Below are 24,347 nucleotides of genomic sequence, written 5' to 3' on the forward strand. Positions count from 1 at the left end.
TCTGTTAAGGGCAGCTTCTAATAATGGGCTCACATTTCCTCATCATCTTCACAAAACCTCCTGGAAGCAGACAGCTGAAGCACTACTCAAATCACTGCCAAACTCCCAGAGCCTGCTGGATTGTGGGAAGCATGGTGGGAGCAGCACAGCTTCTCACAGGCGTGGTTCAGAGAATCACAGAAGGGTTTGGGTTGGAAGGAAGCTTCAAGATCATCCACTTCCACCTCCCCTGCTGTGGGCAGGGACACCTCCTACTACATCAGGTCACTCAAGGCCCCATCCAGCCTGGCTTTCAACACTTCCAGGCTTGGAGCCTCCACAACTTCTCTGGGTAACCTGTTCCAGTGCTTCACTGAAGGCACTGGAATTTACTCCTAATGTCTGATCTAAATGCAGCTTCTTCCAGTTTGAAGCTACTCTCCCTCCTCCTGTCATTCCAAGCCTTTGTCAAAAGTCCATCCCCAGCTCTCCTGTAGCCACCTTCAAATACTGAGAGGCTGCTAGGTCTCTACAGAGCCTTCTCTTCTCCAGGCTGAAAACCCCCAACTCTCCCAGCCTGTCTTCAGAGGAGAGGTGCTCCAGCCCTCAGATCACCTTTGTGGCCTCCTCTGGAGCTGTGCTAATAGCTCCATGGCCTTCTTGTGTTAGGAGCTCCTGGGCAGTTCACAGGACTCCAGGAGGAGCCTGACCAGAGTGGAGCAGAGTGGCAAAATCCCCTCGCTCGAGCTGCTGCCCACGCTGCTTTTGATAGTGCCCAGGACAGGCCTGGTTTCGGCTGCAAGTGCACATTGCCAGCTCATGTTCAGCTTCTCCTCACCCAGCACCCCAAAGGCCCTCTCCTCAACTCTGCTTTCCAGCCATTCTCTGCCCAGCCTGGGTCTGTTCTTGGGACTGCGCCAATTCAGCTATAGGACCCTGCACTTGGCCTTGTTGAACCTGATAAGGTTGGCACTGGCCCAGCTCTCCAGCCTGTCCAGGTGCCTCTGGATGGATCCTTCCCTCCAGTGTGCCAGCCAGACCACACAGCTTGGTGTCAGCAGCAGAACATCCACACATCCAGGTACAAACACATCCATACATCCAGGTACAGACACATCTCTCCATCCAGGTACAAACACATCCATACATCCAGGTACAGACACATCTCTCCATCCAGGTACAAACACATCCATACATCCAGGTACAAACACATCCATACATCCAGGTACAGACACATCTCTCCATCCAGGTACAAACACATCCATACATCCAGGTACAAACACATCCATACATCCAGGTACAGACACATCTCTCCATCCAGACACAGAAACATCTCTCCATCCAGGTACAAACACATCCACACATCCAGGTACAGACACATCTCTCCATCCAGGTACAAACACATCCACACATCCAGGTACAAACACATCCATACATCCAGGTACAGACACATCTCTCCATCCAGACACAGAAACATCTCTCCATCCAGGTACAAACACATCCACACATCCAGGTACAGACACATCTCTCCATCCAGGTACAAACACATCCATACATCCAGGTACAAACACATCCATACATCCAGGTACAGACACATCTCTCCATCCAGGTACAAACACATCCACACATCCAGGTACAAACACATCCATACATCCAGGTACAGACACATCTCTCCATCCAGGTACAAACACATCCACACATCCAGGTACAAACACATCCATACATCCAGGTACAGACACATCTCTCCATCCAGGTACAAACATATCCATACATCCAGGCACAGACATATCTCTCCATCCAGACACAGAAACATCTCTCCATCCAGGTACAAACACATCCATACATCCAGGTACAGACACATCTCTCCATCCAGGCACAGACACATCTCTCCATCCAGGCACAGACACATCTCTCCATCCAGGTACAAACACATCCATACATCCAGGTACAAACACATCCATACATCCAGGTACAAGCACATCCATGCATCCAGGTACAGACACATCTCTCCATCCAGGCACAGACACATCTCTCCATCCAGGTACAAACACATCCATACATCCAGGTACAAACACATCCATACATCCAGGTACAAGCACATCCATACATCCAGGTACAAACACATCTCTCCATCCAGGCACAGGCACATCTCTCCATCCAGGTACAAGCACATCCATACATCCAGGTACAGACACATCTCTCCATCCAGGCACAGACACATCTCTCCATCCAGGCACAGACACATCTCTCCATTCAGGTACTTACACCTGTACACAATCACTGCCATCTTTTGGCTGTCACCAACTGAGTTTATGTCAGTACTTTCATTTAAATGCTTCTATGAAAAAACATGGGACAGAGTCTAGCTGGAGGCCTGTGTCTAGTGGAGTGCCTCATGGGTCAGTACTGGGACCACTACTGTTCAATATATTCATCAATGACCTGGATGAGGGCACAGAGGGCAAGGAGTTTGCTGGTAATAGCAAACTGGTGGCAGTGGTGCACCCTCACAGGCTGTGCTGCAGTTCAGTGAGACCTGGACAGGCTGGAGAGCAGGGGCTGGGAGAAATGGAATCAAATCCAACAAGGGCAAGGATAGAGTCCTGCATCTGGGAAAGAACAACCCCATGGAACAGGGGAGGCTGGGGACTGACCTGTTGGACAGCAGCACACAGGAGAAGGACCTGGGGAGTGTCCTGCTGGACAGAAGGATGCCCATGAGCCAGCAATGTGCACTTGTGGCCAAGAAGGCCAAGGGCATCCTGGGGTGCATTAGAAGGGCTGTGGTCAGTCAGTAGGTCCAGAGAGATTCTCCTCCCCCTCTTTTCACTGTGAGGGCGATGGAATAGTGGAGCAGGCTGCCCAGGGGGGTTGTGGAGTCTCCTCCTCTGGAGATATTCAAAACCCTCCTGGATGTGTTCCTGTGTGAGCTGCTCTAGGTGCTCCTGCTCTGGCAGGGGGGTTGGACTGGATGAGCTTTTGAGGTCCCTTCCAGCCCCTAGCATTCTGTGATTCTGTGTGATCCCCTGAGCCAAAGAAAAGATGTTGATGTCCTTAGTGGTAAGGTTCTCCACAGCATGAAGCTGTTTGAGCTGCATTTATACATTTTTGTATAGATTTTTTGGCTTCCCTACATAACTTTTCTGTGATAGGTGTCTTGCATACATGCAAGTGTTTTAGGATGGGGAACAGATGATGCACTCTTTACTGCTGCAGATATTTGTGCAGTAGGGAACAAACCTGCACAGGTTTTGATGTTCAGCTTGGGAAATTAATCATCAGGGTTCTCTTGGTTCCACAGCTGGGTGCCCCTCATCCATAATACAGAATTCCAGCTCTGTTCAAAGGAAGTGCAGAGAGGGTTGAAAGCAGCCCTGAGGAAAAAGCCCTGGGGGTGTTGGGTGCTGAGCAGCTCCCCAGGAGCCAGCAGTGCCCTCATGCAGCCCAGCAGGCAGCTGTGTGCTGGGCTGCAGCCAGAGCAGTGTGGGCAGCAGGGCAGCAGAGGGGATTCTGCCCCTTGGCTCTGCTCTGCTCAGACCTCACCTCCAATCCTGCCTCCAGGTCTGGTGTCCCCAGCAAGAGAAGGACACAGAGCTGTGGAGTGAGTCCAGAGGAGGCCACAAAGCTGATCCAAGGGCTGGAGCAGCTCTGCTGTGAGCACAGGCTGAGGGAGCTGGGGGTGCTCAGCCTGGGGAAGAAAAGATTCCAGGGGGACCTTCGAGCTGCCTTTCTGTACCTGAAGGGATCCTACAGGAAGGCTGCAGAGGAACTTTTCCTGAGCACGTCTAGAGACAGGCCAAGAGGGAATGGTTTGAAGCTGAGGGAGAGCAGGGTTAGACTGGAGATGAGGAAGAAGTTCTTCAGTTATGAGGGTGGTGAGAGTCTGGAATAGGTTGTCCAGGGAGGCTGTGGATGTCCTGTCTCTGGAATTGCTCAAGACCAGGTTGGATGAGGCCTTGAGCAGCTGAGTCTAATTGAGAGGTGTCCCTGCCCATGGCAGGGAGGTTGGAATAGATGATCTCTGTAAGGTCCTTTCCAACCTAAGCCATTCCATCACTCCATGATTAAATCAGAGTTGTTTGTTTATTGGCACAAGCAAAGTGTGCTGGGTTACACCACCCTGGGGCAGGGGTTGGGTTGTGAGAGCCCTGCTTCCCCCAGGGGACAAAAGAAACCTGATCCAGGTGGATGTGGCTTCTCCTTCCTGGGAGGAGAGGTCCCTGGAGTATAAGTTGGTCTGTTCTGCTCCCCCTTCCTGTCCAGCAAGACTATAAAGGGGGGGAGGGCATGGCAGCCATCTGGCTCTTTGCTCCTGCCTTGCCTGTTGGAAAGGACCAACAGCTGCTGCCAGCCTCCTGGCTCTGCCATGTGGCCAGGCCTGACCTCCTCCCTGCTGCACCCAGGCTTCTCTAAAGGACTGAGATCCACACACACCAAGGGAGATGCAAGGCCATCCACATTGGGTTTGGCATATTCTCCTATTCATCCTTATTCCTCACCCTTGTAAACCCTCCCTGTTATTGCTACAGATATATCTGGTTAAAAAACTTACTTCTCCTACCTCCAAACCGACTCCAGATTAATTTTTGGTAGATTAAACTCCAGTTAAGGCTTAAACCACCACACAAAGCAGTGCTGGGGCAGAAACCCAACCTGAGAGTGCTCCCTACCCAGCTGGGCTCTTCTAACCTAGGCCATTCCATGCAAGCTGCATGGAGGTCAGCAGCACAAACCCAAACCAGCTCTGTGTGGAACCTGCCTGGTAAGGACCCTAAAGCCATTTCTGGTGGAAGCCTCCTGCCTGGAGGTGTTTGCAGCCAGGCTGGATGTGGCTGTGAGCAACCTGCTGTGGTGTGAGGTGTCCCTGGCCATGGCAGGGGGGTTGGGACTGGCTGATCCTTGAGGTCCCTTCCAGCCCTGACAGTTCTATGTTTCTATACTTCTACCCCTGGAGGTCCCTTCCAGCCCTGAACATTCTATGATCCTGATTCTACAGCTTTCATTTGCTTCCCACTGAGCTGGTCTGGCAAATCTGATGTTGGGGGGGTTGTGTGTGTGCAATTTCCAGCGCCTGGGAGGTGCAGAGCCGCGGCAGGAGGCACTCACCGAGGCTGGAGCGCGTGTTGGAGCGCTCGATGATGGCGTGCTTGCTGGGGTTGTTCAGCACCGAGCGCTTGGCCAGCGAGATGTCTGCTGTCACCCGGGTGATGGAGATCCTGCAACGACAACAGCAGCACACAGCGGCAGGTCAGTGCCTGGCAGGGCTGTGCAGGGAGAGACAGGCTTGGTTAACGCTGGGAGATGGCTGAGGGTACAGGCGAGGAGCTCCCGGGGAGCGCAGCCTGCGGTGCGCAGCCCCAACGGGGAGGGAGCTGTGCCGCCTGCTGCTGCAGGGACTGCTGACAGGACCCCAGCCCTCACTGCAGGGACTGCTGACACGACCCCAGCCCTCACTGCAGGGACTGCTGACAGGACCCCAGCCCTCCCTGCAGGGACTGCTGACAGGACCCCAGCCCTCACTGCAGGGATTGCTGACAGGACCCCAGCCCTCACTGCAGGGACTGCTGACAGGACCCCAGCCCTCACTGCAGCTCCAGAAAGGGAGGATGGGGAGCTCTCTGGGGTGTGCTCAGGCAAGATCAGCTCCAGAAAGGGAGGATGGGGAGCTCTCTGGGGTGTGCTCAGGCAAGATCAGCTCCAGAAAGGGAGGATGGGGAGCTCTCTGGGGTGTGCACAGACAGGATCAGCTCCAGAAAGGGAGGATGGGGAGCTCTCTGGGGTGTGCACAGGCAAGATCAGCTCCAGAAAGGGAGTAGGCAAAAAGGACCATGGACTCAGCCCTGGGCATGAGAAGCCCCTGGTGTGTATTGTGCATATGAACAGGTAAAAGGCAGAGCCCCCCTGCTGCCTCCTCCTGCAAGCACACCAGGATGTGTACCTGGACACATCCATAAAAAGCCCCTGTGACTAAGAACCTGTATGAAAGACCTGAGCTATGCCTGCTCAAGGCAGGAACAATGGAGGAGAAGACACCATGCAGCCTGGAAGCAGTCCAGGAACCCTCTCTTCACCACCACCAGCAGAGCTGTGCCCTGAGTCCTGTCTGCTGTGACTCATGGAGAAGGGGAAAGAGATCTTACAGAAGACTCCACGTGTTGGGAGCTGCTCAGAGAAGGACTTGGACTTTGGGATCTCTCCCTCCCCTCCTCCAGGGCTGACAGCAGAAGCCAGCAGGATGCCATCTCCTCTAAGCCAAGTGGCAGCAGCCTTCCTCAGACCCAAAGATCTTGGGAGGTGTGGTAATGTAATTGAGAATGCAGATTACAGAATTAACCAGGTTGGAAAAGACCTCAGAGATCATCCAGTCCAACCTGTCACCCACCACCATCTGATCAACTAAACCATGGCACCAAGGGCCTCAGCCAGGCTCTTCCTAAACACTTCCAGGGATGGGGACTCCACCATCTCCCTGGGCAGCACATCCCAATGGCCAATCTCTCTTCCTGGGAAGAACTTTCTCCTCACCTCTAGCCTAGACCTCCCCTGGCACAGCTTGAGACTGTGTCCTCTTGTTCTGGTGCTGGGTGCCTGGGAGAAGAGACCAACCCCCACCTGGCTACAACCTCCCTTCAGGCAGTTGGAGAGAGCAATGAGGTCTCCCCTGAGCCTCCTCTTCTCCAGGCTAAGCAACCCCAGTTCCCTCAGCCTCTCCTCACAGGGCTGTGCTCCAGACTCCTCCCCAGCCTTGTTGCCCTTCTCTGGACACCTTCAAGTCTCTCAATGTCCTTCTTAAACTGAGGAGCCCAGAACTGGACACAGGACTCAAGGTGTGGCCTAACCACAGGGCACAATGACTTCCCTGCTCCTGCTGGCCACACTGTTCCTGATGCAGGCCAGGATGCCCTTGGCCTTCTTGGCCACCTGGGCACACTGCTGGCTCATGTTCAGCTGCTGACAACCACTACTCCCAGGTCCCTCTGTGCCTGGCTGCTCTCCAGCCAGCCTGACCTCAGCCTGTAGCACTCATCAGGTTCCTTTCCTTCTCCCTCTTCATTTTTCCTTCTCTCTCTCTCTCCCTTGTTCTGTTCCATCCACTTTATTCTATCAATAAATAGCCTGGCTGTTGATATTTTGGCCTCATTTGTGCCTCTAATTTCATGGCAGGGGAATGTTCAGAAAGAACAGAGGCTCTTTCCGCTCCGGAGTGAGACAGACTGCTTCATCCACCTCAAGATGAGGAGAGCTGAGGGCTCTTAGGCTTGGAGAGGAGGAGCCTCAGGGTGAGCTCCTTGCTGTTGCTCAAGATGTGCAGGGGGAGTGCCCAGAGGCTGGAGCCAGGCTCTGCTGGGTGCTGCCCAATGCCAGCACAAGGGGCAGTGGTGGAAGCTGAGGCAGAGGAAGTGCCATGGAAACAGGAGGAAGATTTTTTTTCCCTGTGAAGGTGACAGAGGCCTGGAGCAGGCTGCCCAGGGGGGGTGTGGAGTCTCCCTCTCTGGAGATATTCAAGACCTGCCTGGATGTGTTCCTGTGTGAGCTGCTCTAGGTGCTCCTGCTCTGGCAGGGGGTTGGACTGGATGAGCTTTTGAGGTCCCTTCCAACCCCTTACACTCTGTGACTGTGATTTTTCCAGTGGTGAGTTCAATCAGCACTGATGACATTCCCTTGCTCTTCCTTGTAGGATTTTACTTGCAGCTGAAGAGGAGGAAATGGATTGGCTAAGAGGGAGGGCTCCTCTCCAGCAAGCAGAGTCAGATGCAGTTCATCTGACATGTACCCAAGTAGGTCACTTCCCAGTGAGCTCAACATGTGGCTACATTCATCTAAAACCCTACAAAGTGAAACAAAGCCAGAACCTGACATGAGAAAACCCACCCCAGCATCATTTGTACAAGGCTGCTTTGTAACATGGCTTTGGAGACTGGGGAATCATTGAGGGTTGTAATTTGTGGCACAGCTCCACACAGACAATGCCATTAGCCTTCACATGAAACCCAGCATGGCAGCTGAGGTCCTCATTAGTGACATTCATTTGCTAACTGATCAACACCACAAATCTGAACAGCTTTTTGCCTTGCTCTCCTTGGTTTTCCTGCCAGTGTTCCTGACTGCAATGAGAAATCCTTATTCCCTGTCTGAAAGGCAGTTATAGAATCATAGAATTGTCAGGGTTGGAAGGGACCTCAAGGCTCAGCCAGTCCCAACTCCCCTGCCATGGCCAGGGACACCTCACACTACAGCAGGTTGCTCACAGCCACATCCAGCCTGGCTGCAAACACCTCCAGCCAGGAGGCTTCCACCACCTCCCTGGGCAACCTGTGCCAGGCTCTCACCACCCTCATGGGGAACAACTTCTTCCTCACAGCCAATCTCAATCTCCCCACTTCTACTTTTGCTCCATCCCCCCCAGTCCTATCCCTCCCTGACACCCTCAAAAGTCCCTCCCCAGCTTTCTTGGAGCCCCCTGCAGATCCTGCAAGGCCACAATTTGGTCTCCTGGGAGCCTCCTCCTCCCCAGCCTGCACAACCCCAACTCTCTCAGGCTGTCTCCAGAGCAGAGCAGCTCCAGCCCTCTGCTCCTCCTCATGGCCCTTCTCTGGACACCTTCCAGCACCTCCAGATCCTTCCTGGCACAGAGGCTCCAGAACTGGCCCCAGAGCTGCAGCTGTGGTCTCAGCAGAGTGGAGCAGAGGGGCAGAATCCCCGCCCTGGCCCTGCTGGCCACACTTCTCTTGCTGCAGCCCAGGCTCTGCTTGGCTCTCTGGGCTGCAAGTGCTCACTGCTGGCTCCTGTTGAGCTTCTCCTCCCCCAGCACCCCGAAGGCCTTTTCTCCAGGGCTGCTCTCAAGCCAGCCCCTGCCCAGCTTGTACTGGTGCTTGGGATTGCCCTGCCCCAGCTGCAGGACCTTGCACTTGGTTGCTGCACAGCAAGCAAAGCTGACTGCCCAGCCCATCCCCACTGTTTGTTCAGTGTGAGGTCTGTGATGTTTTTAACGTCATCTGAATTGGTTTTTGAGATATGCAGCACCAGGAAAAATCAACTCTGTTCTGAAAACAGAGGCTATGTGTAGGAATAACCCCAGGCACCAGTACACACTAGGAGTCATCTGATGGGAGAGCAGCACCATGGAGAAAGACCTTGGGGTTCTGCATGGGACAGCAATGTGCCCTGGTGGCCAATGGCATCCTGGGGTGCAGCAAGAAAAGTGTGGCCAGCAGGGCTGGGGAGGTTCTGCTGCCCCTCTGCTCTGCCCTGCTGAGACCACACTGTAATCTCTGTCCAGTTCTGGGCTCCCCACTTCAAGACAGACAGAGACCTGCTGGAGAGAGTCCAATGGAGAGCTATGAGGATGATGAAGGGACTGGAACAGCTCTACTGTGAAGAGAGACTGAGAGCCCTGGGGCTGTTCAGTGTGGAGAGGAGAAGGCTGAGAGGGATCTGATCAATGTCTATCAGTAGCTGAGGGCTGGGGGTCAGGATGAAGGGGCCAGGCTCTGTTTGGTGGTGCCCAGTGATAGGACAAGGACCAACAGGTACAAGCTGGAACCCAGGAGGCTCCACCTCAAGATGAGGAAAAACTTCCTCTGCTGGAGGCCTGGAGCAGGCTGCCCAGAGAGGTTGTGGAGTCTCCTCTGGAGCCTTTGCAGCCCTGTCTGGATGTGTTCTGTGTGACCTGCCCTGGGTGATGCTGCTCTGGCAGGGGGGTTGGACTGGATCATCTCCCCCCTTGTCTACAGACAGCATCTAATTCTTCCTCCAGCACCTGGCAGCCTTTAAAGAGGACCTGAAGGAGGTTTGCAGTGCGAGGTACTTACCGCCCTTCAAATCTGTGTTTTAAAAAATCAAAGAGTGCTTTTTGCATCATATCTGTTACCTGGAAGAGAAAACAAACAACCCAGTCAGAGCCAGGCAGGAAACAACTCCTAAATACTTCAGGCTAGCAACAGTTAAGTGTAATATAGCTGAGGGCAAATCTAGCTGAGGAGTGGGATTGGGATGGAGTTATTCCTGATCTGAATGCTGAGAGGAACTAGAAAAGAGCAGCTGGCTAAAGGCTGCCTGGACTTTGGGCTATGATACTGACTATGCTACTCCTCAGTTCAATTCCCTCTGAATCTTCAACAAATGAAACAGGAAGGATTGGGGGTTTCATATCAAACCCATTCCCAATAACAAATTAGGAAGCAGATAGGAAAATATCCTAAATACTTGAGGCTAATAACATGCAATAAAGCTGAGAGCAAATCTTCCAGCTGAGGAGTGGGATCGGGATGGAGTTATTCCTGATCTAAATGCTGAGAGGAACTAGAAAGCAGCAGCTACCTGGTGAAGACTGCCTGGACTTTGGGCTATGATATTGACTATGCTACTCCTCAGTTTAACTCCCTCTGAGTCTTCAACAAATGAAACAGGAAGCATTTGGGGGTGTCATATCAAACCCATTCCCAATAACAAATTGGGAAGCAGAAGAGAAACTATCCTAAATACTTGAGGCTAATAACATGTAATAAAGGTGAGAGCAAATCTTCCAGCTGAGGAGTGAGATTGAGATGGAGTTATTCCTGATCTGAATGCTGAGAGGAACTAGAAAGGAGCAGCTAGCTAAAGGCTGCCTGGACTTAGGACTATGATACTGACTGTGTACTCCTCAGTTTAACTCCCTCTGAATCTTCAAAAACAAATGAAACAGGAAGGATTTGGGGGGGGTCATAACAAAACCATTCTCAATAACAAATTAGGAAGCAGAAAGGAAAACATCCTAAATACTTGAGGCTAATAACATGTAATAAAGCTGAGAGCAAATCTTCCAGCTGAGGAGTGGGGTTGGGATGGAGTTATTCCTGATCTGAATGCTGAGAGGAACTAGAAAGGAACAGCTAGCTAAAGGCTGCCTGAATTTAGGACTATGATACTGACTGTGCTACTCCTCAGTTTAACTCCCTCTTAGTCTTCAGCAAATGAAGCAGGGAGAATTTTGGGGGTTTCATAACAAACCCATTCCCAATAACAAATCAGGAAGCAGAAAGGAAACTATCCTAAATACTTGAGGGTAATAATATGTAATAAAGCTGAGAGCAAATCTTCCAGCTGAGGAGTGGGGTTGGGATGGAGTTATTCCTGATCTGAATGCTGGGATGAACTAGAAAGCAGCAGCTACCTGGTGAAGACTGCCTGGACTTTGGGCTATGATATTGACTATGCTACTCCTCAGTTTAACTGCCTCTGAATCTTCAAAAACAAATGAAACAGGAAGGATTTGGGGGTTTCATATCAAACCCATTCCCAATAACAAATTAGGAAGCAGAAAGGAAAATATCCTAAATACCTGAGGCTAATACTATGTAATAAAGCTGAGAGCATCTTCCAGCTGAGGAGTGGGATTGGGATGGAGTTATTCCTGATCTGAGTTCTGAGATGAACTAGAAATGAACTGCTAGCTACTGAAGACTGCCTGGACTTTGGACTATGCTACCCCCCAGTTTAACTCCCTCTGAATACTCAAATACAAATGAAGCAGAGAAGATTCTGGGGAGTTCATAACAAACCCATTGCCAACAAGCACTTACTTCATATCCCTTCAGAGAAGGCCCCACTAAAACTACTGGTCGCATTGAAGGCACTACATCGTAGGGAGGGATGTGCTCTGTCTGCAAGAGAGAAAGCTGTCAGCATCACAGCACCCAGGCAAAGTGCCACCCAGCACCCCCAGCACCAGCACCTCTGAATTTCCAGTGATGTCACCAACACAGCAATCAGGGATTCACTGGCTTTCCCCCAGAACTGGCAGTACAAAATGAGGAGATCAGAGGTTCAAGGACTGTTTCTTGACACAAAATGAGGACATCAGAGGTTCAAGGATGGTTTCTTGACACAAAATGAGGGCATCTGAAATTCAAGGATGGTTTCTGGACACAAAATGAGGAGATCAGAGGTTCAAGGATTTTTTCCTGCCTCTTGGACTTTTGGTTTTCCTCCTGAAGGAGAAGGGCTTTTGGTTTTCCTCCTGAAGGAGGAGGGCTTTTGGTTTTCCTCCTGAAGGGGGAAGGCTTTTGGTTTTCCTCCTGAAGGGGGAAGGCTTTTGGTTTTCCTCCTGAAGGAGGAAGGCTTTTGGTTTTCCTCCTGAAGGGGGAAGGCCTTTGGTTTTCCTCCTGAAGGAGAAGGGCTTTTGGTTTTCCTCCTGAAGGAGGAGCCCCTGAAGGGCTACAGAAGTGGTGTTAATCTGGAGGCATCTGCATGTCCCATTCCACAGTTCCTAACTGCTAGCTTGAAGAAGGGCATGCCCAAGAGTTAATTTGAAGTGGTTTGACTAGTTGGGAATGGTTGGGATGGCTTGAAATTATTTGAATGGTTTGAAGTCACTTGAAATGATCCAAATGGTTTGGAACAACTCGACCTGATTGACTCGAGGGCTGTGATTAGCTGTTCCCCACCACAATCTGATGTAGGGAAATTAAGGAAAGAGAAAAACCAAGCAAAGAAACAAACAAGAAAGGGGATGGGGAAAGCATAACTCTGCTTTTTGCTGTTCAGATCTGCCCAGCTCTGGAGGAAACGTTGTGACACCACTGCAAATTCCCACAGCAGCGCTCACCGCCTAACTTCCACCCTCCAGTCTGTAATCCCCTGGCAAATGAACCCAAAATGATGCCTGCTGAGGTCAGGATTTTTAGGTCCATCTGAGTGAACAGAGCTTGGGATAGCAGTGTTTCCACCTTGGGAAGTCCCTGTCAGCAGCAGGGATGCTGTTAGTAGGAGCTGCATCAAGCCACTCACTGATGTATCGTGTACAAGTCAGGGCCAGTACTTTAAACCACAGAGATCAGAAGATTGCCTGCTTCCAAAGGTGGCCCCCAGGTTGTCTGCTGTTCTCCAAACCAGTTAAACTGGGGCTGCCTCCTTTCATAAATGGCTGCTCAGTAGATAGCCCCAAGAGTGAGTCTTAGCAGCCAGAGCTTTTGGGTTGGAAGGGAGGGTTTGGTTTATCTTTGTCTTGGGGGGGAATGAGGGGGGAATAAATGAATAAACCATATTGAAATGCAGACCCAGAAGCACGTGGGTGACATGGAGAAAGGTGTGGCAGGTCTCCAGCCCCTACAGAGTACAAATACATCAGCCAAGATCACAGCAGAAGGTCATTGCTTCAGTACTCAAGGTATCCCAAGGTGTTCCACCAGAACGTTCCCACCAGGGAGTGCATTCCCAAACACAGAGACACAAGGACAGACAGCAGCACAGTGACAGCACAAAATGCTATACAAGCAGCAGTCCAAAGCAGCCTAAAACATGGGAAGCATCGTGGTGACTGTTTTTTTCGGGGTGGGGGGGAGGAAGGGGAGGTGGTGGGGTTTTTTCAGCATTGATCTGATTTGTTTCTGTTACCTGCAGCATCACCAGAGTAATTAGCAAGGAAAACATTAGTAGCGGTGCCCAAGGCATCCTAAGCACGGAAATGAATTCAGTGGACACAGTGAGGGAACTGGCCCAGCACACCTGAAGGCAAAGCCCTGCAGTGTCAGGCTGTGCCAGTGTCACAGAGCAGCCCTCCACTCCTGCTACCACTAATTCATGGTCTGAGAAGCCTAAGGGAGACTATCGAGAACAGTGGGGGCAGCAGGAGCAGGGAAGTCATTGTGCCCTGTGCTCAGCACTGCTCAGGCCACACCTTGAGTCCTGTGTCCAGTTCTGGGCTCCTCAGGTTAGGAAAGATGTTGAGATGCTGGAAGGTGTCCAGAGAAGGGCAACAAAGGTGGGGAGGGGTCTGGAGCACAGCCCTGTGAGGAGAGGCTGAGGGAGCTGGGGTTGCTTAGCCTGCAGAAGAGGAGGCTCAGGCGAGACCTTCTTGCTCTCTCTAACTCCCTGAAGGGAGGTTGTAGCCAGGTGGGGGTTGGTCTCTTCTCCCAGGCAAGCAGCACCAGAACAAGAGGACACAGTCTCAAGCTGTGCCAGGGGAGGTTTAGACTGGATGTTAGGAAGAAATTCTTCCCAGCAAGAGAGATTGGCCCTTGGAATGTGCTGCCCAGGGAGGTGGTGGAGTCCCCATCCCTGGAGGTGTTTAGGGAGAGCCTGGATGAGGCATTTGGTGCCATGGTTTAGTTGATTAGATGGTGTTGGGTGACAGGTTGGACTTGATGTCTTGAGGGTCTTTTCCAGCCTGGTTAATTCTGTGATTCTGTGAGACAGAGCCTAAGAAAAAATCTCTGCAGATGTCTAAGTGCTTGGAGCCTGAGTGTCCTGGCACAACAGATCTTTGTCTTAAGGTGGCTGACTCAACCCAAAGTGTTCAGACTGGAGGTTAAGCAGCTGTTCCATAAGCAGAGGAAGCACAGAAAGGAGTTGAGTTGATGGAGAATGAGGGATTTTCAAACTCTGTTCTGTCCAGAGAGGATTTTTGTTTCTCTCTAATCTTCACAGCTTCAAGCAACAAAAGCTGTCAGCAGCAAGCTGAGCAGAAGCTATGGAACAGATTTAAGCTGAAGGAGAAGAGGATTAGATGTGATCTTGGGAAGAAATTCCTTACTATAAGGTGGGGAGACACTGGAATGGATTGTCCAGGGAGGTTGTGGCTGCTCCTCCCTACAGGTGTTCAAGGCCAGGTTGGATGAGACCTTGAGCAACCTGAGAGCTGCCCCTGCCCATGGCAGGGAGGTTGCAGTAGATGATCTCTGAGGTCTTTTCCTGCCTAGGCCATTTGATGATTGTATGACAATGGAACAATTAAAGGTCTTTAAGTCTGCTCTGGTGAGAGCACACCTTGAGGACTGTGTCCAATTGGTGTCCCCAGCATCAGAAACACAGAGCTGCTGGAGTGAGTCCAGAGGAGACAACCAAGATGATCCAAGGGCTGGAGCAGCTCTGCTGTGAGCACAGGCTGAGGGAGCTGGGGCTGTTCAGCCTGGAGAAGACTCCAAGGGGACCTTCTAGCTGCCTTCCAGTACCTGAAGGGATCCTGCAGGAAGGCTGCAGAAAGACTTTTCCTGAGGGTGTCTGGAGACAGGCCAAGGGGGAATGGTTTGAAGCTGAGGGAGAGCAGGGTTAGACTGGAGCTGAGGAAGAAGTTCTTCAGTAGGAGGGTGGTGAGACTCTGGCACAGGCTGCCCAGGGAGGTTGTGAATGCCTCCTCTCTGGAGATGTTCAAGGCTAGGCTAGAGGAACTTTGAGCAACCTGGGCTAGTGTGAGGTGTCCCTGCCCATGGCAGGGAGGTTGGAGTAGATGACCTCTGAGGTCCCTCCCAACCTGAGCCAGTTTGTGCCTCTATGACTCTGACCTTGCCTAAGCGACTGGCCCTGGGCTATCCAGCTTTCACCTGCAGAGTGAGGATAGTTTTGCCCATATGGCTCCTTCCCAGCACTTTGACTGTTTAGATTATTATGGGATGCCCACCCAGCATTTACAGTGAATGTCAGTAGTACAAACCCCACTCTAGGCAGCAGTGGCTGTGAGATGGAAAGAAAGAGGCAACATTCTGTGCTGGTTCATCTAGAAGCTGCACCTTGGAAAGATGCTTATGCAGGAACCACCCAGTGCATGCCAACAGGCACTCCTCTTTCTCAGCATTTATGTCTGGTTATGAGTCAGGAAGAAATCACTCAGAAGACCCTGCTGTTGATTCTGATGGGACTGTGAATAACAGGGTCCTAACAGACCCCACCAAAGGCACTACTGGGGAGTTTGAGAATGAGAAGGATCCAGAAATACTTAAATGAGTCCAAGGAAAAAATAAGGGAGAGAAAGATTGAAAACAAGTTTTATTTACTGAACATGAGAGCATCCACAGGGTGAGCAGCAGCACCACTTGGCACTATAAGATACACCAGAAGGACAGGATGGCATCCAGAGGGATCTGGACAAGATGGAGAGGTGGCTCAGGTGAATCTCATGAGGTTCAACAAGAGCAAATGCAGGGTTCTGCACCTGGGCCAGAACCATCTTTACTATCAACACAGACTGGGGAAGGAGTGATACAAAGGAGCCCTGAGGAAAAGGACTTGGGGGTGCTGGTGGGGGAGAAGTTGGACAGGAGCAGGCAGTGTGAGCTTGCAGCACAGAAGGCCAATGGCAGCCTGGGCTGCATCCAAAGCAGCATTGCCAGAGATCCAGAGAGGTGATTCTGACACTTGGCTCTGCTCTGCTGAGACCTCACCTGCAGGGCTGGGCCCAGCTCTGGAGCCCTCAGTATAGGAAGGACCTGGACCTGCTGGAAAGAGTGCAGAGGAGGGCCACAAAAATGATCAGGGGGTTGGAGCAGCTCTGCTGTGAGAACAGGCTGAGGGAGCTGGGGGTGTTCAGCCTGGAGAAGAGAAGGCTCCAGGGAGACCTAAGAGCAGCCTGCCAGTACCTGAAGGGGGCTACAGGAAGGCTGCAGAGAGACTGTTTGCAAAGGCCTGCAGGGACAGGAGCAGGGGCAATGGCTTCAGACTAGAGCAGAGCAGATTGAGATTGGATGTGAGGAAGAAGTTCTGTACCAGGAGTGAGGTGGAACACTGGCACAGGTTGCCCAGGGAGGTGGCTGAGGCTCCATCCCTGGAGATACTCAAGGTGAGGCTTGAAGAGGCCTGGGGCAGCCTGACCTAGTTGAGGATGTCCCTCATCCTCATGTGCAGGGAGATTGGACTGGATGAGCTTTGGAGGTCTCTTCTGGCCCAGCCCATTCTATGATTCTATGATAAGCACTGTAATGGTCTGCTGTCAGCTGTAGATGTGAAAGGGAATGCTTAAACCCAAATGCTTCAGAGCTATGAAGACTAAAGCTTTAGGCCCAAAAGGACAGAAGTGTGGTCTTCCACTGCAGAGTTTGCTGCTGCTTCCTAACTCCTGGATAATTCATTCCAGCAGAGATGCTAGAAATGGATTGCAGCTTGCTGGAGCAGCAATTGCATAATCCTGCAGCTATCTGGGCTCTCCTGGGAACTACCAGTACCATCTCCAGAAGCTGAGATGCTAACTGAGCTGAGATGCTGACTGATGACTAGCAAGAACAGTGGCTGGTAATTTATACATGAGAACAGGAAAGCAGACCCCAAGGGAACTCTCCAAACAAGCCTGCAGTTTGCTGCTCTTGTTCCCCGGCCTCTCTTGCACCCTGTGCAAGATCTTAAGTACTGACCAGATTAAAGGTTGGGCTGGTTGTTTCCTCAGTACAACCTGAGTGGCTGGTTAGGCTCCAATAATGACTTCAGTAGGCCGACTTACAAGGAAAAAGAAACAACCCTTGAGAAAGAGGAGAGAGAGGTTTCATTGGACAAGCAGCTGAAGAGGAGCCAGCAGTGTGCCCAGGGGGCCAAGAAAGCCAAAGGCCTCCTGGCTGGGATCAGCAATGCTGTGTCCAGCAGCAGCAGGGAGGGGATTGTCCCCTGGGACTCAGCTCTGGGGAGGCCACAGCTGCAGTGTTGTGTCCAGAGTTGGGCAGCTCAATGCCAGAGAGATGTGGAGGTGCTGGAGCCAGGGCAGAGGAGGGCAAGAAAGCTGGGAAGGGCCTGGAGAAGAAATCTGATGAAGAGCAACTGAAGGAGCTGGGGCTGGTTAGTGTGAAAGAGAGGAGGCTGAGGGGAGACCTCCTGGCTGTCTACAGCTCCCTGAAAGGTTGTGGAAAGGTTGGTGCTGGTCTCTTCTCCCAGGGAATGGCCTCAAGCTGTGACTGGGTAGGTGTAGACTGGACAGTAGGAAACATTTGTTCCCAGCCAGAGTGGTCAGAGATTGGCAGAGGCTGCCCAGGGAGTTGGTGGAGTCCCCAAGCCTGGCTGTGTTTCAAGGTGGTTTGGATGTGGTGCTTGGGGCTATGGTTTAGGGGTGAAGCTTGCAGAGCAGGGTCAGGGGTTTGACTTGGTGACCCTGAGGATCTTTTCCAACCTGAATGTTTCTGTGATTCTGTGATGTGACTGCACTGGAGATCCTCTCAGTGTGTGCTCTTGGTCTGTCAGAAAGGGTCAGTACTGTAGCAGAGCTTCAAGGGCTCACTGAGTGAGACACTGGAACAGGTTGGCCACAAAAGCTTTGGCTGCCCCCTCCCTGGAGGTGTTCAAGGTCAGGCTGTATGGGGCCTGGAGCAACCTGGGCCAGTAGGAGGTTTCCCTGCCCATGGCAGGGGCCTCAAAGTAGATGATCTTGAAGGTCCCTTCCAACCCCAACCAGTCCATGACTCTATGATACTATGAGCATGGGATTGTTTGTTTTCTGTACTGAATTCACCAACCACTTGGATACTTTTCTTCCTTAACTCTAGAGCAGCTGCACTGTGTAGTCTGGAGAAGAGAAGGCTGAGAGAGAGTCATTTATCATTGGAATGGGCTACTCAAGGAGGTGGTGGGGTCACCATCCCTGGCTGTGCTCAAGAGGGGATTGGATGTGGCACTTGGTGCCATGGTCTAGTCATGAGGTCTGTGGTGACAGGTTGGACTAGATGATCTTTGAGGTCTCTTCCAACCTTGGTGATACTGTGATCAATGTCTATCAATAGCTGAGGGCTGGGGGTCAGGGTGAAGGGGCCAGGCTCTGTTTGGTGGTGCCCAGTGACAGGACAAGGAACAAGAGGTACAAGCTGGAACCCAGGAGGTTCCACCTCAACGCGAGGAGAAACTTCTTTGGTGTGAGGGTGCTGGAGGCCTGGAGCAGGCTGCCCAGAGAGGTTGTGGAGTCTCCTGCTCTGGAGCCTTTCCAACCCCACCTGGATGCATTCCTGTGTGACCTCCCCTGGGGCAGGGGGGTTGGACTGGATGACCTGTGGAGGTCCCTCCCAACCCCCAGCACTCGGCGCATCAGCTGCCTGAGCGCTACCCCGGGGCGGTGCTGGGAAGGGTGCCAGTGGCAGGGGGAAACAGCAGGTGCTGTGGGGAGGAACTTACCGACTTCTGCTTCTGCTTAGCTACAGCAGCATGGAAAAGAAACAAAGAACAACAGAGCATGCATGTTATTGGCTGGTCAGAGGACGCAGACGCTCCACAGGACTAGGAATGTGACGCAGTGCGGGTGAGCAGGTGGACAGATGGGAGCTGGGAGGTGGTGCTGTTACCTTCTTAAAGAAGGGCATTCTTTTCTCTTTGGAGTGGGGTGAGGTGACACTGTTTGCACTGGGTTTGGGGGAGCGATGGTTGGCTGGAATATCATTTTCTTCTGCATCTAAGCCAGTGGCATCTATGTCTATAGCTATATACAGACAAACAATTCAGAATTATCAGGTGGCAGGGGAAAAAGGGAAGAGAGGTTCACAAGTTAAATAAAACTGAAAGGAAAGGAACTAAGAGGTGAAGGAAGAAAAATACACACTCAGGAAAACTGCCCAGGGCAGGGAGCAAACAAATCAAAAGTCAAAAATCCACCATGGGAGTACAAACCACAATAAAACAAAGGCAGAAGTTTCAAGGTGCAGCACATCAGGATTGGAAGACAGAAGGCAACCTTTAACAGCTACTGTCATGTTCTCCTCTGATCCCCTTTCACATGGCTACATCAAACACCCCCAGAACTACCCTGGCAAAGCAGAGCATTGGCCTCTGCCTGTAAACAACAGAACCTGGCCAGCACTTGAATTGTTTGACAGCAGTGGACACCAGTTCAAACTGGGTACCATCAGCTGAAAGCTGCAATGTTTCCATAGGAAATCACAGAAGAAAAATCAACTGGGAAGCAAAAACCAGCCCCATGCTGCTACAGCTGCAGCTGCCTCTCTCTCAGGGTGGGCTATGGTCTGCATTCCTGACCACTGGAAGTGAAAAGGCACAGGAGTCCCAGGATGCATTTCTTAGGAAACAGAAACCCAGACCTGTTGATAGTGAAAACTAAACAGAATGGGGGAGCAGAACAGAGGAACCTGATCCCAGCCTGTCCCAGTGCCCTGCATCCTGCTGCAAACTGTGGCTCAGTTGGTAGTGCATCAGACCCTGAATGGAAGGTCGTGAGTTCAAGCCTGCAGTGGGCAGTAGTGGCCTCCCTACTCTAGTCATGAGCTCTAGGGTGACAGGCTGGACTCCATGATCTTTGAGGTCTCTTCCAGCCTTAGTGATACTGAATACTCAGTGAGGATGGAGGCAGGGCAAAATGGAAGTGAACACAACAAAGCACTGCTGCTCAGCCTCCATCCCAGCAGGATACACAGCACCACAACCTTACTCACTCCATAAACATCAAATATTTACCCTCCTTACCAAATACTGAAGAACAGCAGAAGTGAGAACTCCTCCTGGACTCAGAAACTAATAACTTCAAAAACCAAAGCCCTGTTAGCCTGCATGGTGAGGCCAGCAGGCACCTGCTGGCTGCACACCAAGCCCAACCCAACCAACACCAAAGCTTTCTCGCTCACCACCATCAATCCCCACCTTAAATAAGACATCAACATTTCTCTTCAGCAGGCAAGCACCTGCACAAAAGGGCTCCAAAACCGTGCTGTGCACCATCACCCCTGTGTGTAGGGAACTCCCCCACCTCTTGCCACAGTCTGGGTGACACAAGCTTGTCTTTGCTGTGCCTTTGCAGAAAGGGACCTGGGGGGAGAGGTTGACAGCAGCTGAACATGAGCCAGCAGTGTGCCCAGGCAGCCAAGAGGGCCAATGGCATCCTGGCCTGCATCAGGAACAGTGTGGCCAGCAGGAGCAGGGAAGTCATTGTGCCCTGTGCTCAGCACTGCTTAGGCCACACCTTGAGTCCTGTGTCCAGTTCTGGGCTCCTCAATTCAAGAAAGACACGGAGACAATTGAATGTGTCCAGAGAAGGGCAACAAAGCTGGGGAGGGGTCTGGAGCACAGCCCTGTGAGGAGAGGCTGAGGGAGCTGGGGTTGCTTAGCCTGGAGAAGAGGAGGCTCAGGGGAGACCTCATTGCTCTCTCCAACTCCCTGAAGGGAGGTTGTAGCCAGGTGGGGGTTGGTCTCTTCTCCCAGGCAGCCAGCACCAGAACAAGAGGACACAGTCTCAAGCTGTGCCAGGGGAGGTTTAGGCTGGTGGTGAGGAGAAAGTTCTTCCCAGAGAGAGTGATTGGCCATTGGGATGTGCTGCCCAGGGAGGTGGTGGAGTCACCATCCCTGAAGGCGTTCAAGAGGGGATTGGATGTGGCACTTGGTGCCATGGTCTAGTCATGAGGTCTGTGGTGACAGGTTGTACTGGATGATCTTTGAGGTCTCTTCCAACCTTGGTGATACTGTGATACTTGGAGCCATGGTTTAGTTGTCAGGAGGTATTAGGTAATAGGTTGGAACTGATGACCTCTGAGCTCTTTTCCAACCTTATTGATTCTGTGATTTCTGTTGAACTGGACCCAAGCATTATTTCTCCCAGCTGGGAATTCATCCCTGCAAACTATGGTGAAACCACCTTGGTGACCTCCTTCCAGCTGCCTGATGAGTGAGCCAGCACCCACCCTGGCATAGCTGTGCCCCACAGAAATATTTCTGTTGGCCTATGTGCAGCTGCTGAGTTAAGAGACACTTGGGGCCACTGAGTGCTGCTGCTGGGGTGAAGTCTGTCTGCCCCTTTGCATTATCCACAGACCTCATGTCATGATGCTTGACAACTCCTGAGTTACAGGACTGTGCCTTTGAGCCTGCCCTTGCCAGGCAAGCCTGCAAGTGGATCTGTGCTCTGTTTCTGTACTCCTGCTCCTCAAAACAGTCCCAGAAACCACGTCACATTCTCTTCCAGCAGCACTGTTCCTGCATCCTCTTCACAAGTATAAAAAGAAGGTATTATCTTGTCTTGAACACAGGCCAGATCCCATAAATCACTCATAATAAGGGATAGCAAAACTCCTTCAGTTCCAAGTGCAACTAAAATAGTTCAGGCAAGAAAACTCAGAGCTGTTAAAGCTTCTCCTTGTAAAGAAGAAATGCAGCACCTCCTGGGTTCCTTCTCCGTCTTCACGTCACACAACGGCTCCCACGAGAGCTCTTCTGCTCTTTATCATCCTCACTGCTCTGCACTGTGGTCCAAGTCATTTTCACCACTGGCCCACAACACCCTTCTCTCCAAGCTGGGGAGACAGGGATTGGATGAGTGGACTGTTCAGGGGATAAGGAATTGGTTGGATGATGGCATCCAAAGGGTAGTGGTCAATGGCTCATGTCCAGATGGAGACAGGTGACAAGTGCTGTCCCTCAGGGGTCTGCACTGGGACCAGAGCTGTTCAGTATCTTCATCAGTGATACAGACAGCAAGGCTGAGGCACCCTCAGCAAGTTTCCTCATGGGACTAAGCTGAGTGGTGTGGCTGATAAGATTGAAGGATGGGATGGGAGCCAGCCAGAGGGACCTGGACAGGCTGAGAGGTGGCTGAGGAGAAACTCATGAGGCTCAACAAGGCAAAGTGCAAGGTTCTGTACCTAGATCAGGGCAACTCTTGACATCAATCCAGCCCTGCAGAGAAGGCCTTAGGGGTGCTGGTGGGGGAGAAGCTGGACAGGAGCCAGCAATGGGCACTGGCAGCACAGAAGGCCAAGGGCAGCCTGGGCTGCATCCAAAGCAGTGTGGCCAAGGATGGAGAGAGAGGATCCTGCCCCTCTGCTCTGCTCTGCAGAGACCTCACCTGCAGGGCTGTGTCCAGCTATGGGGCCACCAACAGGAGAGACATGGGCCTAATGGGGAGGGTCCAGAGGAGGCCACAAAGGTGATCAGGGGGCTGGAAAACCTCTCTTGTGGGGACAGGCTGAGAGGGTTGGGGCTATTCAGCCTGGAGAAGAGAAGGCTCCAGGGAGACCTTAGAGCTGCATTTCAATAGCTGAAAGGGACCCAGAGGAAGGCTGGGGAGGGACTGTTCAGAAGGGGCTGTGGGGATAGGATGAGAGGCAATGGTTTGAAACTGGAGCAGGGCAGAGTTAGGTTGGACACCAGGAGGAAGTTCTGTACCATGAGGGTGGTGAGACACTGGAACAGGCTGCCCAAGGATGTGGTTGAGGCCATGTCCATGGAGACATTCAAGATTAGACTTGGGGTAACCCTGGGCAGCCTGGTGTAGTTGGAGGTGTCCCTGCTGCCTGCAGAGGGGTTGGACAAGATGCCCTTTGAGGATTCCTTCCAACCTGATGCTGTCCATTACTGTATGGATCGATTACCAGATCAATAGAGTATGGATTTCAATGCCTGTGAGCCTCCTTTTCCTCTGGTTTTCACTGATTCTTCATCTTCTTTGGGGGGATTTTTCTTGCTTGGTTTTGTGGCATGAGCTTAGATTGAAAACCAAACCAACCACCAAACGTCCCTGACTCTACCTTTCAAAACAAGAATGAAATGAACTCATTGTGTTCAAATCCCTTCACCCATTTAATCACTTTACATATGTGTCATTTCTTGTCCATCCTTAAAGAGGAGGCCTGAGAATAACAACTGAAGTGTGCTCCAGAGTTCTTGTGTTAGGCAAAATCCCTTCTTTGAGAAAAAAAAAAGCTGCAGGTCCCAGGTTTGAAGCTCAGACATTAAGCTGAGGTCCACTGCTCATTAATGTCCTCCACGTTGTCAGTGGAACTGAGAAACACCTAATTACCACATTGCCTTTCTTTTTTCCCCCCTCCTGAAACCCATGCTGGTGAAAAGATGTCTGAAGGAACAATTCAAGCCAGTGACAACTACAGGAGGTGCCCTAAGTGTCTCTTCTCTTACTGCTGAACTCTGTGTAGCCTTCTGAAACGTTCACAGGTCCTCCCCTCCAATGCTTTCAGGATACAGAACAGTATGATAGCATTTCAGATGCTCCAATCATGTGCTGTAAGCAGGCTCTGCAGAGGGACCTGGACAGGCTGGATCCATGGGCTGAGGCCAGGTGTATGACATTCAACAAGGCCAAGGGCTGGGTCCTGCGCTTGGGTCACAACCACCCCATGAATGCCCCAGGCTTGGGGCAGAGTGGATGGAAACTGCCCAGCAGAAAAGGTCCTGGGGGTGTTCATCAACACTGCACACTGCACTGCTTAGGCCACACCTTGAGTCCTGTGTCCAGTTCTGGGCCCCTCAGTTGATAGGTTGGATGCAATGATCTCGAAGGTCTCTTCCAACCTGGCTTATTCTATTCTATTCTAACACCTGGCTGAAGATGAGCCAGCAGTGTGCCCAGGTAGCCAAGAAGGCCACCAGCATTCTGGCCTGGATCAGCAGTGGTACGACTAGCAGGATCAGGGAAGGGATTGTGCCCCTGTGCTGGGCATTGGTGAGGCCACACCTTGAGTCCTGGGTTCAGTTTTAGGGCTCTCAGAACAAGAAGGATATTGAGGTGCTGCAGTGAAGGGCAATAAAGCTGGGGAAGGGTCTGGAGAACAGGGCTGGGGAGGAGCAGCTGAAGGAGCTGGGATGTTTAGTGTGGAGAAGAGGAGGCTGAGGGGAGACCTCATTGCTCTCTGCAGCTCCCTGAAAGGAGGTTGGAGCCAGGCAGGAGTTAGTCTCTTCTCCCTAGTAATAAG

General features: G+C 51.7%; 1 protein-coding gene across 6 annotated transcripts in view; it reads right to left on the bottom strand.

The window, feature by feature from the left end:
• CACNB2 (calcium voltage-gated channel auxiliary subunit beta 2) overlaps positions 1 to 24,347 on the bottom strand; it is a 344,461-nt gene that overhangs the window by 33,761 nt on the left and 286,353 nt on the right. For 4 of the 6 annotated variants that reach the window (XM_068146356.1, XM_068146357.1, XM_068146361.1 and 1 more), the window contains 4 exons: positions 18,984 to 19,117; positions 11,544 to 11,624; positions 9,792 to 9,850; positions 5,086 to 5,195 (listed from right to left, as the gene is read on the bottom strand). In XM_068146356.1, the coding sequence (XP_068002457.1) occupies positions 5,086 to 5,195; positions 9,792 to 9,850; positions 11,544 to 11,624; positions 18,984 to 19,117 (384 nt within the window). Of the gene's footprint in view, positions 1 to 5,085; positions 5,196 to 9,791; positions 9,851 to 11,543; positions 11,625 to 18,816; positions 18,837 to 18,983; positions 19,118 to 24,347 lie in introns of all 6 variants that reach the window. The other 2 variants (XM_068146359.1, XM_068146362.1) reach the window with 1 other exon arrangement.

This window comes from Melanerpes formicivorus, unplaced genomic scaffold (genome assembly GCF_026170545.1).
Source record: "Melanerpes formicivorus ecotype bairdi unplaced genomic scaffold, bMelFor1.0.p_v2 SCAF_13, whole genome shotgun sequence".
In the NCBI taxonomy this organism is placed as follows: domain Eukaryota; kingdom Metazoa; phylum Chordata; class Aves; order Piciformes; family Picidae; genus Melanerpes; species Melanerpes formicivorus.